This window comes from Mustela nigripes, chromosome 4 (genome assembly GCF_022355385.1).
Source record: "Mustela nigripes isolate SB6536 chromosome 4, MUSNIG.SB6536, whole genome shotgun sequence".
In the NCBI taxonomy this organism is placed as follows: domain Eukaryota; kingdom Metazoa; phylum Chordata; class Mammalia; order Carnivora; family Mustelidae; genus Mustela; species Mustela nigripes.
In genome coordinates, this window is record NC_081560.1 from 75,015,164 (window position 1) to 75,032,435 (window position 17,272).

Sequence of the window (17,272 nt, forward strand, 5' to 3'; positions counted from 1 at the left end):
AGCCTGATGAAGGGTTCGTTTCCAAGACCCTGAGATCAACCCAAGCCAAAGGCAGAGGCTTTAACCCACTGAGCTACCCTGGCACCCCAAAAGTGGGTGTTCTTTTAAAAGGACAAAAAATCAGGTGCCTGGGTGACTCAGTGGGTTAGGCCTATGCCTTCGGCCCAGGTTGTGATCTCAGGGTCCTGAGATTGAGCCCTACGTCGGGCTTCCCTGCTTGGAGGGGAGCCTGCTTCCCCCCCCTCTCTCTGCCTGCCTTTCGGCCTACTCCTGATCTCTCTCTGTCAAATAAATAAATAAAATCTTTATTTTAAAGATTTTATTATAAATAAAATAAAAGGATGAAAAACCAAGCCATTACTTAGCTATCCACATCAATTTTTTGTTTACATAATTCTTTGTCTATATTCCCTTTTCATTCTTGTCCCAGTACATTTTGCACTGTTTAATTTCCCATGTAATTTTCTGAAAAATAAGATGAGGTCCCTGAACTTCAAGAAGGAAGAGTAAAAAATAAAAACAGAGGTGACCCTACTATGTTGTCCTAGTACACTGGGAATAGCAACTTGTAGAAATCCATTTCATTTTGACCCTGACGTCTTGCTCAGAATTCCAGAAATGTGACTGTCTGTCTCAGTCCATCCTGACAACTAATGTAAGGTCCTTATCACTCTCAGTTGTATGTATGGTATTTTGTCTCTCAAATATAAGTTCCTTGAGAAGGAAAATGTGTCTATGGATTTATTCACTCAGTGCTCAGATGATAGATAATAACAGCACTGGGCTTGTAGTTCCCAGTCTTCATAACGGTGGCTGTGGCATCCTTGAGAAGGAAAATAGGAAGGAAAACCAAAGGAAAAGAGAGCGTGTGGTGAGCAGGAGACTGGGGCTGGTTGGGCATGAAGGCCAGGTGGCAGCAGACCAGCAGAGGGCCAAGGCAAGGCAGGAGCTCTGGACTCCGTAATGGCAGTGCTATGTCAGCATCTGCTGTAGAAAGGCAGAGATGGAATCCTTAGGGGAATCAGGGCAGTGTGAGTGGCCCGGTAAGTCGAAGGCTTTGTCAAGAAATTCAATGGCGGGCCCAGGAGCAGAAAAGACAGATCAGAGGCCTAGTTGCTTTGCTGATCATGATTTATACCAGATTCTTAAGTCACCCAGATCTGTTTCACTCAGAGCAGCTCAGATCTCTGTCGGCCGCTGCATTCCCGAAACATCCTTCTGGATATCAACAGTCCATCTTCCCAGGCAACTGGGACAGACTGCAAATCCCCATGACAGAGGTGTCAGCCTGCCTGTCTGGGAGCCCTCGGTAAGTTGTGTCCTACAGCAGGGCATCTGAGGAAGCCGGCAGAGCCCACCCCGCACACGTCCTCTGTGGGATGGGGGGACGCAGATGCCCGAGGACCCCCTGGGGCACAGCGGTTTTGCTACTCTAAGGCCTAGCATATTTGTCTTTTCTTCTTTTTCTTCCAACAATTTTAACAGGGATCAATAAACTCGGATGCTTAGCCTGGTTATTTCTATGTAATGCTATGACTTCTGACAAGTCACTCAAATCCACAGACCTGAATAGCCTCATCTCTGCATTAACTGCTAAAAGCAGCTCCAGACTGCCCTTGCTGAGACTGAGGACCCCAGAATCTTCATCATTCTTTGACCTTCCTTGCTAAGGTCACCGTGGCTAAGATTTTTAACCTGTCTAGATATCACAATGAACAGGGAGGTGAATGGACTTCAGGGTTTGAGCATTAATCAGTGTAGAATACTCAATCATGAAAAAGGATAAAACAGTTTAAATAGGGGGCATCTACCTCCAGGCCATGTGTTCTTACGACCATTTGCATTTAATCTCTGCTTCTCCATTTGGGCCACTCTAGCTTTTATTCTGCACCTGTTGTTTATGATCTATGTCCTTAATCCCGCTCCAGGCACCCCGGCCAAGGTTACTACTTCTAGAATTACCTACAGTACAGGCTATAGAACTGGGGTTGAACAGACATGAGATTCTGTAATTAAAAATATTAAAGCCAACAACATATTTAAAAATCAATTCTTCAGAGGCACCTGGGTGGCTCAGTCAGTTAAGTATCTGCCTTCAGCTCAGGTCATAATCCCGGGGTCCTGGCATCCAGTTCTGGGTCAGGCTCCCTGCTCAGTGGGGAGCCTGCTTCTCCCTCTCCCTCTGCCTCCCTGTTCCCACTCATGAGCTCTCTTGCTATCTTTCTCTCTCATAAATAAATAAAATTTTAAAAAAATAAACCAGCTCTTCAATTGTTTTTTTTCTAAGTATTCAATCCCCAAATATAAAATTCTCCCCTTAAATTCAGACAGTTAAGAAACCTTAGGACCACTTTCTTTGTTTAAAAGAAATGCTAGTGGGGTGCCTGGGTAGCTCAGTGGGTTAAGCTGCTGCCTTCAGTTTGGGTCATGATGCCAGGGTCCTGGGATCGAGTCCCACATTGGGCTCTCTGCTCAGCGGGGAGCCTGCTTCTCCTCTACCCACCCCTCTCTCTGCCTGCCTCTCTGTCAAACAAATAAATGAAATCTTAAAAAAAAAAAAAAAAGAAATACAAAAAAAGAAAAGAAATGCTAGTTTTTGTTGTCACACTCCCCCCCAAACAGAACACTTGAAAAATCTCAGTAGGACAAAGATAATGCTAAATCAGTAGACTAAGTTATATTTGATATTACACATGATTATAATTTAATGGAAAACACCAGTTTCATACTGTGGATGCCAGCTATATACTATATTTGAGCTACAAAAATAATCTAAGTGAAACTGCCTAAAGAGCAGTTCTCTTTTGTTATGTACAAAAACTATGTAATGGAAGGAAATCAAGTACCTACCATTGCCAGACAGAGTTATGCCAGTCTTTGTGTCATCATTGTGAGGGAAGTATGTGCTGCAGTCGGCACCAATCCAGTGTCTGTTACAAACACACTTCAGTTCATTACTGCAAACCTGAAATCCACAATCAATCAAGAGCACAGGTCAGCCTTCTGATACAGAAGCGTGAAATATAAGCACTGACTTCTATTAGATGCCTAGAATTTGATGGTGCTGAAAAACTCAGTACTTTCTTCTTAAGACTAATTTCCTTATTTCTTTTTCAAGGAACTAAAATAATATTTTCTAGAGATCAGTCGTTAGACCCAAAGGGAGTAATGAATGTTTCAGGGGAAATAAATTTACGGTCTAAAAAGAAATCAATGAAATTGTTTTGTATTTCATTAACTTAAATTTTATACGAGGGAGAGTTTTAAAACTAAGCAGAAGTACAATCATTTGCCAAGTACCCAATAGAAAAGTTTCTTCCAAAGAAACGGTCTTTATACCAATATTTTATTCATCTTTTAGGAAGCAAAAAAGATAAAGAGCAATCCAACAAAAAAGAGGGAAGGCCTGATTGGTCTAAGAAGACAGTCTCACAAAGCAAGAGCCCCAGCAACTCAACCCAAGCTAGAGAGGAATGACTTCCGTGTCATGGAAACCCCCAACCCTTCAAACAAAATGTCAGGAAAAATTTTCACATAAAATGGCACCAAATTTTTTAAAAATGGTAAGATAATAATCTATCTTCGGGGCACCTGGGTGGCTCAGTGGGTTGGGTTGCTGCCTTCGGCTCGGGTCATGATCTCAGGGTCCTGAGATCAAGCCCTGCATCGGGCTCTCTGCTCAGCAGGGAGCCTGCTTCCCTTCCTCTCTCTCTGCCTGCCTCTTTGCCTACTTGTGATCTCTCTCTCTCTCTGTGTCAAATAAATAAATAAATAAATCTTTAAAATAAATAAATACATAAATAAATAATCTATCTTCACTTATACGTCCAGGAAAAAGAATCGATACCTAGATCTTATACTTTAAATGGAGTGGGAAGTAGGGGAGAATTCAGTTAGGTTTAACATCAGAGAAGTTGTTCAGGGGGCAGGGCTGTCACTGGATCACTTTCTATCTTCTGTCTGATCTATGCCATACACCCATGTCTAAATGTAACTATAAAATATGGTTAAGAAAATGTAGATTTCAGATCAGTAAATCTCTGCAGACTGGCAAATATGCAGGAAGAAAAGGTTTAGGTTTAAAGTCAAAAGGCCCAAGTGTGGGTGCCACTTTTACCCTTCTTGTCAATGGATTTTAGCCAGGTCAACTGGCTCCTCCAACTCTCTGTTTCCACGTCACACAACAGTGACACAGTTACAAGGACGGTGACACGAGTGTCCTGTGTCGCGAGAGAGTCTGAGCAAAAACATTTATCCAACACTCATTATGCCCAGGCATTGTTTTAAGTATTAAATATAAGTTACAAGTATTAACTCACTAATTATTCACAAAAATCCTGTAAAGCAGACAATACTCTTCTTCTTCTCGTTTTACAGGAGAATCAATCAAATCACACATAGGCTAAATAAGTTGCCAAATCTTACTCAGGAAGAAACAGAGATGGGATTCAAACTCAGACCGTCTGATTCCAAGCTCATACTCTTAACCACACAATGTACAGTGCTTAGACATTATCTACTGTATTCTCATTTTAATTTGTGTCATATATATAGTTACTGTGAACTAAAAATACATAGGATGTAATGTCTCTGTATTATGCATAATTACTGCAAATGATTTGGATGACATTTGCCACCTGAATTACTTGTGTCTATCACTTTTATTCATTCATTAAACAAATATTTTATTAACAAAACTCTACTAACAAAACTTTGGTCTCTGTGTTATATATGGGATTTCTAGATAAAGAAGACATTGTTATCCATAGCATGAATGATCAAGAAGTAATTTGATTGTTTTTGCCTTTTCCTCCCAAAAAGCATTTCCCCTTAACATCTCCTCACTTATTCAAGAAAGAAGACTTAGCAGACCTCTTTACAGCAGCAGAACTACTTACTCTATGCCTTCTCTATTTTCACTTGCCATTAAGAACTCCTATCCTTTGGCAAAGAGTTACAATTGGTAAGACCTCCCTAAGAAAATCCTTGGCATATCCCTGGAGGATCTGCATGGAATGACCAGAATTGAAAGGCTCACAACTTCAAGACAGGGATCCTTTACCTCAAATGGATAATATGACCAGTTCAAGCAAAGAATCAAGGTAGGGTAAACAAACAAACAAACAAACAAACAAAAAACAACATAGTGCATGCCAAAAGAAACAGAGGCAAAAATGACTTTATTAGTATAAGAAGTCTTAATAGAAAATGACCAAACTGTGATCACCATCACAGCACATTTTATCTAACTTAGAAACTTACATATATAGGACCTGCACTATCAGATATGTGACTGGAAGGGTAGAATTTAGTCCTTTAAGCAATGCCATTCTTTCCATTCATCTGTGATAAACATTTCCCTGACTCGTTCAGTTTTTACTTCTAGGAGCTATCCTCAGCTGATAGGCACCTGGTGTGGCTACAGAAGGTATTTATGATCTGTTCTAATTGCTCAGTATCTGGACAACACCAGTCATTAAATATTGTGGCCAATGTCCCTTTTTACACCCTTTAAAAAAAATCCCATTACAGTTTATTAAAATCTCTCTCCCAGATCATTTGTAGAAAACTGTCATTATATGATAAGAGAATTTGATTAGGAAGATTATGTTTTTTCTTATTCCCAGGCTCATACAGATTATACAATAGAAACAGTCTAATGACTATGACCAAGTAACTGTTTACATGCCAGCTAGAAACATGGATAAGCACGTTTTCCGTTTTTACAAAATAAGCAGGTTAGGGTCATATCTCTTTCTGTGAATACAGGAGTTTCCCCATGGCAAGGTACTGAATACTTACTCCATTTCCTGAACAAACAGTGCCTTCTTTATTGCTTAAGCAAGTACTAAAGTTGAAAGAAGCCACAGGAAGACACCTATGTTCTAAGCACATCATTTGGGGACCACAAGGTGTCCCATCTTCCACATAGCCAAGATCTACATCTTCTTCGAGCTTCACATGCCCACCACTAAAAACAGAGAACAAAAAGAAAATAGGATTCCATTAATTCACATTCATTTTGAGAATCTGGGGATTTCCTCAAAGGCTCAAAAATTGGCAGCATCAGCTACTTCTGGAAGATAGAATCTGCTTAAAGATTAAAGTGGGTTAAGTGCCGGACTCTTGAGTTCAGCTCAGGTTGTGACCTCAGGGTGGTGAGACTGAGCCTATTGGGCTAAGTGTGGAGCTTACTTGGTATTCTCTCTCTTCCTCTTCTTCTGCTTCTTCCCCATGCTTGAATGCACATGCTCTTTCTCTCTCACTAAAAAACACCAAGTTAAATTAAACGAAAAAGTGGGCAATAATACTTTTTCTATTTTTCTATTTATTATCTAATAAAAACCAAGAGCATAACCATTTCAACCTCTAAACGGAGAAAGCAATTGAATCTTTTAATCTAATTCCTTTTTTTTTTTTTAATATTTTGTTTATTTATTTGTCAGAGAGAGACAGGGAGAGCGCACAAGCAGGCAGAGTGTCAAAAGAGGCAGAGAGTGAAGCAGGCTCTCCTGCTGAGCAAGGAGCCCCATATGCAGGACTTGATCCCAGGACTCTGGGATCATGACCTGAGCCCAAGGCATCGGCTTAACTGACTAAGCCACCCAGGTGTTCCTTTTGATCTAATTCTTTCAGAGATATTGCTATATTTTAGGATTTAAGCAATATTATAAAAAAGGCCTGAATTGAAATAGCTTTATCATTTTGCCTTGGCTATCATGTACAAGTCAAGTAAGCCATTATTACTAGTATTTGGTTTGAGAAGTAGGTAGGTTTCAAGATTTCAAACATGTTTCGAAGAAGGATGAGAATTGGTTTGTGTTTACATTTCCCCAAAAGATTGTTAATTTGAAAATTATATTTGAGAATAGTTATATGATTAACTTTACTATTCAATACAGCAAGCCTAACTACTATATAGGAATAAATAAAACAGAACACAGCTAAAATGTAAAACCGTAATTTAGTCAATGATGCCATATCAATGGCATTCTTTCTCCATTCTTTCTCTTTATTTTTAACAAAATGACACATGCATCTATTTCAAAGAGTCAAACAGATAAATCTTTTTTTTTTTAATTCAATAAAGTGGTTTAGAGCCCCCTCCTCCACCATATATCCCTCCCTGTAGGAAACCACTTTCTACTTTTAACTGATTCTTTTGTTATTTATAAATTCTTTAATTAAGAATTTGTGTTACTATTTTTTATTTTTCCATTTCAGATACTACCAACTGACTTCCCTCAATGAAATTTGAAAATTTGTATCTTTCTCCTATCCTCCCATCATAAATTTGGTTTAATCAATACTCAAATCAATAACAAAAATGCACACTATCAGGATTATGTAAATGTTATTCAGTTCTGTAATACAGCATGCCATAATTAAACCTTTTCTTTTCCTGTACAACTTTTCATGTTCCCTCAGATTAGCAAGTCTCTTGTTTGTTGTCTTCCTGCCTACTTTTCTAAGAATTTTTCACTAATGCAAAATTAATCAAACTCAGCTGATCCCCAAATCCCCAAGATGTGTCTGAGCACCAGTTCTTCCTCCTGCAGAAATGTCTCCTTGAGTTTCTATCTGGAGTGTACCCTGTTCCTGTCTGACCTGGCTGTCTGCTGTATCTTGTGCGGAACTGTAGTGTCTGGGGTTTCCCCACACCGTTCACTGGAGGAGTGCCCTGACTCTTCATGGTGGGTATCTTGTTTCCTATGTGCCCAGGCTTTCCCTTTCTTAGCTTACACTTTCATTTGAGTGGAGCACAATTTCTAATAGCTTCCTGAGAAAGGGTATAGGGGAGTACATTTGCAGGGAAATCTGCATATCTAAAAATGTGTTCATTTTCTCCCTTTACACTCGATTGATAGTTCACCTGGGTTCGGAACTTAGTTCAGAAATCAGGTTCTCCATCGTCTGCTGGTTCCCAGGGCTCCTGCTGATAGATCCCAAGCCTGATGCTTTTTCTCCCTCCTCTCTGAAAACATTTGGGGTTCTTTTCTTTGTCCTAAGGTTCTGATGTTGCATAATGATATATTTAGATGTGCCTCTGAGTTCACTCATGGAACCTGCACACGGTCAGCCTGTCGACGTGAAAACTCAAGTCCATCCTTTGTAGACAATCCTAGTCACTCACTGACGATTTCTTCTCTGCTCTTTTCCCTGTTTATCCTTTGTATTCCAGTTTGGTGAGGTTTTCTCTACATTTCACTCCTTTCCTGCTTTTGCTCTACTTTCTGGGAGATAATTTCAACTACTGGGTTTAATATCTACCTCCATATTTTTAATTCCAACAGCATTTGTTTCTATGAATGTTCTTCATCTGTTTTAAAAAATAGCATTCTATTCTTATCGACAGGTGCCTTTTCTTCTGGTTGTTTTTATCTTTTTGTGTATGTGTGTGTCTGCATGTATGTTATGTGTGTGAGAGCCTTTCTTCACGTGTCTGATAAAGTGCTCATATTTGATTTGAGAAATGAGGTAAGTGATAGGAAATTTTAGGGATTTCTGGCTGAACATTGATGAGGCTGGTCGACCCTGACATCAATTTTGCCAGCTGTTCTTCAGTTTGGAAACCTGTTTGATTATCTGTAGAATGTAAAGCTCAAATCTTCCACGGGAGGGTGAGGGATCCCCAGTTTAGGTGAGCCAGGAAGTGATCTGTTGGCAGACTTTCAACTATCTTCTTTATTTTAGCCCTTCTCTGTCCCTGAATCCTTTACTCTGTCTTCCAGAAGTAGCTGATGCTGCCAATTTTTGAGCCTTTGGGGAAATGACTTTATATACCAGGATAGCTCTCCATATTCCCCATTACTGATTTAGGAATTCAGCTTTCTTAATTTTGACAATCATTTGCCACACATCCATTCGCTCTCCACTCTTCCAAATTTTGTTGCTGTTTTCTCCTCTTCCTTTCTCGACCGCCCTGTGAATACATGAATTCTAAAAAAAAACCAGTTAGGGTCATTTTAGTGGGGTTTCAGAACGGAGTAAAAGAAGATAACGTATATTTAACCTATTGACTTAACCAGGAGTTCTGACTGGTTTTCCTTAGTAGGAGTGAAATGCAAACTAAACCTTACAAGATATTCCTGACCCATTAAACAGAACTCTAACAACCACAGTCAACTAATTCTTATCTTCTTTTCAGCCCTTTACTGTCAGGATTTACTTGGTCTCCCCTACAGACTAGATTCTGTTCCTGCCTGCTAACACACATGGAACTGAAAAAAATAAAGTAACCCTATGCAGGACTCCTCAAAGTAAGTTGACCAATGTTCCCAGAGAATGCGGGAGATGATTACCTGCAGTTTAATGTCTTTCCCTGCTGCACAACCAAAGTAGATGTGATTTCACCATCAAGTTCTCCAAGCCTGGGGATATTACCAATGTTGGTGCATAAAAGGTAACCACAAAGCACATCCCTGTGTTAAAAGATACCAATTATTTGCTTTTTTCCCCAAAGAGAGGACAAGCCATGTACAGTTAGAACAATAATCTTATCTCATTTTAGTGCTTGTTTTTTAGCTTTTCCTTTACTGTCCATTAGTTCAGGTATTTCTCTAAAGGAAATTATCCACCAAAATGACTTATTTTAGATCAGAATCTCCTTCCTAGAACAGACCACTGGATATGCTAAAATTTTTTTTTTTTTAAATATTTGACAACTGAATAAATTACCTTTGGATGGGTACTCTTTTGGAAGACAGCTCTTTCTTCAACCTGTTGTCCCAGAATTAAAGAATCTTATATATATAATAGATACTCAGTCACAAAGACTCGTGATCCCTTTTTCAATATATTCCACTATTCCCCCAACTACCACATACAATTCAAATTTAACATATAAAATATTTCCAGTGGTATTAAATACTGCACTATATCTAGCATATTTTTAATTACTAATATACATAATAAACAAACATACACTAATAAATATCTTATCAAGAATGATTAGTGGGTTAGCAAGATTATATAAGAAAATATTAAGCTTAAGATAAAGAGAAAAATTAGAACTTATATGTATCATCAACATAGAAAAATACATTAATTCATCCTTAAAAAATAATTTTAAAGGTTATATCATTTTGTTGACTATCGCAAACAAAAATGCTTTCTTAACACAGAAGAGATATTCAACATTTTTATACGTGTCATTTATGTGCATGGAAATTACTAAGTACTTTAGGATATAAAAGGAAAAAAGACACGGTCAAGGCAATAGACTCAGATGAGAAGAGAAACCGCACACATCAACAACATAAAAAGGGGCAGGGAGGGAACAAGGGCCATAATAATAGTACGAAAGACTGTGGGGATTCGGAGAAGAGGAAAATGATTCATTCCTAGAGTAAATCCAGAAACAATTTATACAGTGTTGTCCAAGTGGACGGTGACTGGTGATGGAGTGAGGATAGAGGGTGCTTTGGGAGGAATGAGCAGCTCACGCAGTGGGATGGAGATGGGAGCACACAAGGCATGGGTGAGGAATGACAAGGTTTGCTAGAATTTGGGAGTAAGAAGAAGGAAACAAAAAAATGAAGGCTGAGGACAAACTGAGGAGGATATAAAGGGTCAAGCTAAAGTTCCATTTCGTTCATTAAACAAGACAGCAGGACATGCCACAGGGTGCTCAGGGAGAGTCCTGAAATCAGACTGCCACATTCTACTTCTGCTTCCACTGTACCTAGCGAGATGACCTTGGTCAAATGAATGAACTGTGCCTCAGTTTTTCCTCCATAAAATGAGAACTGCCGTAAAGACTAAATAATATAGCTTATGTAAACTGTAAGATGGTGTGTACCCAGGAAATGTTGGGCATTCTTCTTACCATTAGGTACGTGGGACCAGTGAAATTTGAACGAAGAACTAAAACTCAAAACAATTCAGCAGATGAATATTCTGAGGGCAGCATGCTAGGGACTCCTAGTTTAAGATACTCTTAAGAGGCCTTTGTAACAGCTGAAGAATTAATATGGGTCTTAACTGCAGCAGTGCAATAGGAAAGGAAATGAAGAGATCAGTTAAGACAAGTGGCCGTGATCTGGTGTCTGGACAACGTGTCAGAGGGATGGTGGAGTCAAGGACCATTGCGAGGCTTCTAAACTGAAGGACAGTGAGAATATGAGGACCTTTGACAAAAATGGTGGCTTAGTAAAGTCAGAGACAGTTAATAGAGTATATAGTCTCCTGGCTTTAATTTCTGTTGTTTTTGAAATGCAAGCAGGCGCCTTCTAGGTGAGAAAGTCCTGAGGCAGCTGCAAGGGTGACCTGGGCCTTGGGGGAAAGGTCAGCATCCGTGTTAAGATTCAGGACTCTTCTGCAAGGTGGAGCTGGAATGCTGGGAAAAGAGGAGCGAAGCAGGCAGCAGAAGGCTCCATGGGTGCTGAGAACAGGAAGGTCCTGGGGGCTCCAAAAGTAATATTTGCAATTAACGAAGGGATAAACTCTGTGCAAACTTCTAGGTCTCACCGTTTGTTGCATTGTATCCACGTGTCTTTGTCTTTCCCACAGTTACCCTTCTCTGTCCCTTCGATATTCAGTTTCTCATAGCAGTATTTGTCCGATGCCATCACCTCTGAAGCAGAACAGTTTTCTATCAGTGAGGGATTTAACATGTGAGCTGCTCAAAAGGTTTGCAGTAAGGGAAAAGGAGCCCTTTATGGACTCTTCCTCCTGACAATGGTGCCAATCCCAAAAACTGTACCCATGGTTCTCAAGAGTTGTCCTTTACCACAAATACCCACGACTCAGCTACACTCCTCATGACTGCTCACTGGAAATCTGGAAAACAGATCTATGTAGATCTGGGATCGGATTGAGGTTTCAAGAACAACACTCCTCAGAATATGGCCAATAAGGAGGGGAAGATGCTACCAAATTGTTCCCAGAATAAACACTCCACATTTTAATCTCTGTGCCAAATGTAAGGTACAAATTTCTTACTTGGCAACTTCTATTAATCATAATGACAAGTTTATTAAAATAACTACACACTATAATTAAAGATTCAAGAAACAGGAGTATAATTTCTCATCTTGTTTACTAATTCTCAACAAATATTAAAAAACAATTTTATTCTGTCTTTAGACAAGCTTGAATTCATGCTAAAGCCAAGATAGACAAATAACATTTTAAGCTACATCAGCAAATTTGTCAGGACTTTGTTTTGACTAAAGCCAAGGATGGTTGATGGACTGTCCAGGAGTTAGAACAAAATGACTTCTGCAAATTAATCAAAAGACAACTGTTTGTGTATATATTTTTTTAAAAAATCACATTAAAAAATAATCAGGGGTTTTTTTTCCTACTTCTTGCTGTAAGCCAAGTGGGGGAAACAAAACTGTATCTCTTTGTTCAAAGTACAAACCTGTATTTCTGTATTTTCCCCCATTCTCCAATTACTCAGAAGAAGACATACACCTGCCCTCTCAGAGAAAATGTAGCGACGATTTGTGATAATTAAAGATTATCTTTATAGCTTACTTCCTAATACAAACTGTCTTCTGAAAGAGTTTAAAGCAGAAATTCCTTCCAAAAAAATATATGGCACAATATTTAAATATACATTTAAACAGAAATATAATTTAAATAATATATTTTAGATATAAATATTATATATTTCCCTCCAAATGTCTGACAAGCTTTGAAAGCAGTAACATTAAAATTTTCTTCTGATGTGCACACCTACCTCAGCAGAAGGTCCCCTGTAATTAGGAAAACCAGCTAGATTTCAAGAGAGAGAGTTGAGGAAGAAAAAGCAACTCTAGATAAGCTGCTACAGTACGAGGCCAAGGATGCCCTTCCTAGGGTCCATGCCCATCCCATATGGTTGTACAGATTTAGCTTAAGGACATTCAGCTAAGAGAAGTGTAAGTGGATCTGAAATCCGGGTTTGCTCTATTCTCCAGGCTGCACATGCTTCATTTGTTGGGCAGCAAAGGCACTTTCTTTCTTGTCCAAAGGTACAACTGGTGGGTCCCCAGTGTTGGGTTCCCCAATAATGGGTCCATGGTCAAAGGAGCGAGACTGATACAAAGCGAAGGTCAAGCAAAGCTTTATTTCGCACCAAGCATCAAGAATCAAACCAACCGGCCCGGCCGCCCCTTACAGAGAGGGTGATCCCTCCCCGCCTCAAAGACTAACTTTTATAGAGCAAAGACACGTGGTTGAGCCTGGCCACACACAGGTGGCCAATGAGATTGCAACACACATAGAAAGCTGCACAGTCATCTTAGGTCACACACAGGTGGCCAATTGAACTATATAATTCACCCCATAGTAGCTATTTGAACTAGCCTATCACCTTGGTCAGAATTGGTGCCCAAAAGGTGGGGCCCACACCCCTTGGTAGCTAGGGAGACAGAATGCCTGCCCCACTGATTGGATGTTTCCACCAGCCCCACTCATCCCTACATCTGGGCTCTGTTATCTCTACCTGACCTGACCCACCCTTGTATTTGGGCTTTGTTATCAGGAACAGGTTTCCCTACTTGCTTTTAAGTAAGTTCCCTGGGGGTGGGGGCAGCGTCAATTTAAGTTTTACCGCATAAACAACAAAACTGCAGTTCCACAGAGGTGGGGCCTGCTCTGGCTAAATAGGCCCTTACACAACCAACTAACCAAGTGTCTTCACAAAAATGCTTTTCTCTAATTCCACAAAAGTGCTCCAACTCCATTTGTTTCCCAGAATCGATAGTCTCTCATGGTTTGTCTCCCTCTCTGATTTCTCCCCCCTTCAGTTTTCCCTCCCTTCCCCATATGGTCCTCCAGCCTATCTCTTAAGTTCCACTTAGGAGTGAAATCGTATGATAATTGTTTTTCTCTGCTTGACTTATTTCACTTAGCATAATACCTTCCAGTTCCATCCATGTGGATGCAAATCATGGGTATTCATCCTTTCTGATGGCTGAGTAATAGTCCATTGTACAAATGGACCACATCTTTATCCATCTGTCTGTTGAAGGACAGCTCGGCTCCTTCCACAGTTTGGTTGTAGACATTGCTGTTCTGAACACTGGGGTGCATGTGCCCCTTGTTTTCACTACATCAGTATCTTTGGGGTAAATACCCAGTAGTGCAATTGCTGGGTTGCAGGGCAGCTCTACTTTTTTCTTTTTTTTTAAGATTTTATTTATTTATTTGACAGAGAGAGACCACAAGTAAGCAGAGAGGCAGGCGGAGAGAGAGAGAAGGAAGCAGGCTCCCCACTGAGCAGAGAACCATTGTGGGGCTCGATCCCAGGAGCCTGAGATCATGACCTGAGCCGAAGGCAGAGGCTTTAACACACTGAGCCACCCAGGGCAGCTCTACTTTTAACATCTTGCGGAACCTCCATACTGTTTTCCAGGGTGGAGGGACGGGAGAGCCGGGTGATGGGGACTGAGGAAGGCACATGTCATAATGAGCATTGGCTGTTATAGGCAACCCATAAATCATTGATCGAAAATTAATAATGTATTATACAGTAGCTAACTGAACATAATAATAAAAGAAATTACATATCAAAAATATTTTTTTTAAAGTGCCCCTTCAGTGTCTTTGAGAATCCCCCCAGTCATAAAGTGGTTGAAAATTTACTTCCATCTCAGATGTCCTTTGACCTGATATCATACTTTGAAAAGGATCAAGCCACGCTATTTACTTACTTTGCCCCCAGATGTATTTGCATTGCCTATCCCTGGTTTTACATCTTCCTCCAAAGCAAATCCCCTAAAATGGAAAAGCAAACCTATTAACGATGCAATGTCTGCTTTGCTGGATCACTGAAAAAAAGAAAATATGACTGGGAGAACTAGTAGATGAGCATTATAAACCTTTTATCTTCAGAACTGATTACAAAACATTTAAACTGGTTTTCCTATTTTGGTAAGATTCAGTATTTCTTTCATGCTGGCACACATGAAAGGTTTAGGTAAAGATGAAGTAACCTACCTGAACACCATCACATGAATATCCATCCATTTTATGAATATTTGGGGCACACTAGGAAATGAAAACAGAACAATGAACCAAATGCACAGCAAAATATCCAGCTAAGCTAATCCCTGTAATGTTTTCTTTCTCTCTTTTTTTAAAATAAAAGTCTGATAGTATGGCTAAGTCTCTTAAAACATCTGAAAATAAAAACAAAAGAGATCAAGAGGAAACAAAAGGAAATACAACAATTAGTGCACTTTCCCCTAAAAATATGGATCTATCAGAGGCAAAAAGTTGATCACCCATTAGTAAATAAAAAGAATGGACAGCCAACCCTAACATTTTGGAGCATCTTGCTTTATAAAGATACACTGTTCTTCAGAGCAAGAAAAACAAGAGCACAAAACAAAAGCAAGGAGGATGCCAACATAAATGGATAAATAACCAGCCTCCTCTTTTTTACCATGAGAAGCACTACGGCCCTTACTCTTAAAATGCCTCCTGAGCAGAAGTCCACCTTGGGCACATTAGAAAAAAAACATGCTTTATAGCCCTGCTTTTCCCTTGTAGCAACTGCAGAAAATTGCAAAGCATTCTTAATAAACAGTATTTCAAAATTTATTATACATTGTTTTATTTTTATAATAATTATATACTCACTTGAGGAAAGTTAGGAAATGTAAAAAAAAAAAAAAGAAAAAGAAAGAAAGACAAAGTTTCTCATGTTCCTACCACCCAAGACAATAATTTTTTATATTTTGGTATATTTTTTCCTCCACCTTTTTCTATAAAATTTGATTTTTCAAGTATGGGTATATGATCAAGTTATAGACAACATTTTATATCCTGCTTCTTCCCTTTACTTTTTCATCACATGAATTTTTCAGGTCGTAACAGGCTTGTTTGTAGGTATCATCCTTAATAGCTATAATATCCTGCACTGAGCTAACAAACCATGTAACCAATGTACTACAATACTCACTTCCAACTATCTCCAGTTTATGCTGTTACAACTAATTCAACAAGAGCATCTTTGTACATCATCTCTGGATTTTGGAATCTGTTTTAAAACTCCTGCTTATGATATAATCACATTCCAAAGAAGTCGCTCTAATATACTTTCCTTCCAGGAACACAAGGTAATCATTCATCATATCCTCATCATCACTAAGTGTTAGCTCAGAAAAACAATGCTAATTAGACGGTAAGAAAAGAAAATACTTTCACATGAAAGATCTCTAGTCTCTTAGGATGACTACCTTTAAAGCAAAACATTCTTATGATTAATGCAGGTATACCACTACTGAATCCCTCTTCTCTAAAAGAAAAACATGTAGGCTGTCCTTGCTTTGCATAGTTCCAATACACACAAATGCCATGGTTTTGTGAAATGACATCAGTACCCCAACAACACAGTTGCAATTTCAGTTACCACAGTGTATTAACTGTGAGTAATGGCACACAGCACGCAGTTTGCTACTAGCCCTTCAGTCCATGATCACTAGGTATCTAACAGTTACTAATCATGGTCAGTGACTCATCTTGTCACTTCTTGCAAAGTCTGCCAGTGACTGATCACTGTCCGTGTTCATTTAGTCCACCAACAACAAAGGTGTAGGTGTGTTGCCTCTCTCTGTCTCTGGGTAATAGCACGTGACATTTTATAAAACTGGATAATCATAAGAGGGAATTGGCCAGCAAAGATAAAAATGCAGGAAAGGAAAGAAATGAAAAATGATGACCTTAGAAGTGAAATTCAAATCAAACGTAAATTGAGTCACAGCAAAAAAATCACTGACTGGGCATGTTGATACTGCTATTTGGCAAAAACAAAAAACAAAAAACAAAAAACACCTCACATTCACACCGTCACATCTCTTGGAGATATTTCATGACATTGAAAATGCAAAGGATAAAATGTTGAAAGCTGATCCAACTTAGAAGGGAGTCAATTCAATACGGCATAGAGAAGATGCTTACTATGGGTCCTGAGGTTTGTGGCCAGAAGGCATGTACAGCCCAAACTACTCCTGATGAGGATTTTACAAAGAAAAAAAACTTGTAATTCTCAATGTTTCTGTTTTCAGTATGCGAAATAAATCTGTTCATTTTTTCATTTCCCTATTCGCTTAAAACCAAGAGTCAGAGAGGTTTTAATAGGCTGACAACATTTTTTAAAGAGCACAGAACAATTATAATTTTTCGCATTGATTATCAAGAAGCCCTTACATGATTTCAGCTTGCACAGTCATTGTTATGGCCTTGCACTACCCTGCAGTCTGAGGACTGCCTGTGTATATAATGACCACGTGAAACCTATGAGCCCTCACCAAAGTTTATCAGTTTCCCCATCTTC

The 17,272-nt window shown here is 39.3% G+C and overlaps 1 protein-coding gene across 14 annotated transcripts in view; it reads right to left on the reverse strand.

Annotated features, from left to right (window-relative positions):
• The window catches only part of ADAM22 (ADAM metallopeptidase domain 22), a 222,240-nt gene that overhangs the window by 27,908 nt on the left and 177,060 nt on the right, over nucleotides 1-17,272 (reverse strand). For all 14 annotated transcript variants that reach the window (XM_059396900.1, XM_059396912.1, XM_059396911.1 and 11 more), the window contains exons 19-24: nucleotides 14,932-14,982; nucleotides 14,646-14,709; nucleotides 11,470-11,575; nucleotides 9,303-9,422; nucleotides 5,803-5,971; nucleotides 2,851-2,965 (exon numbers count right to left, since the gene is read on the reverse strand). In XM_059396900.1, coding sequence (XP_059252883.1) covers nucleotides 2,851-2,965; nucleotides 5,803-5,971; nucleotides 9,303-9,422; nucleotides 11,470-11,575; nucleotides 14,646-14,709; nucleotides 14,932-14,982 — 625 coding nt within the window. The remainder of the gene's footprint in view (nucleotides 1-2,850; nucleotides 2,966-5,802; nucleotides 5,972-9,302; nucleotides 9,423-11,469; nucleotides 11,576-14,645; nucleotides 14,710-14,931; nucleotides 14,983-17,272) is intronic.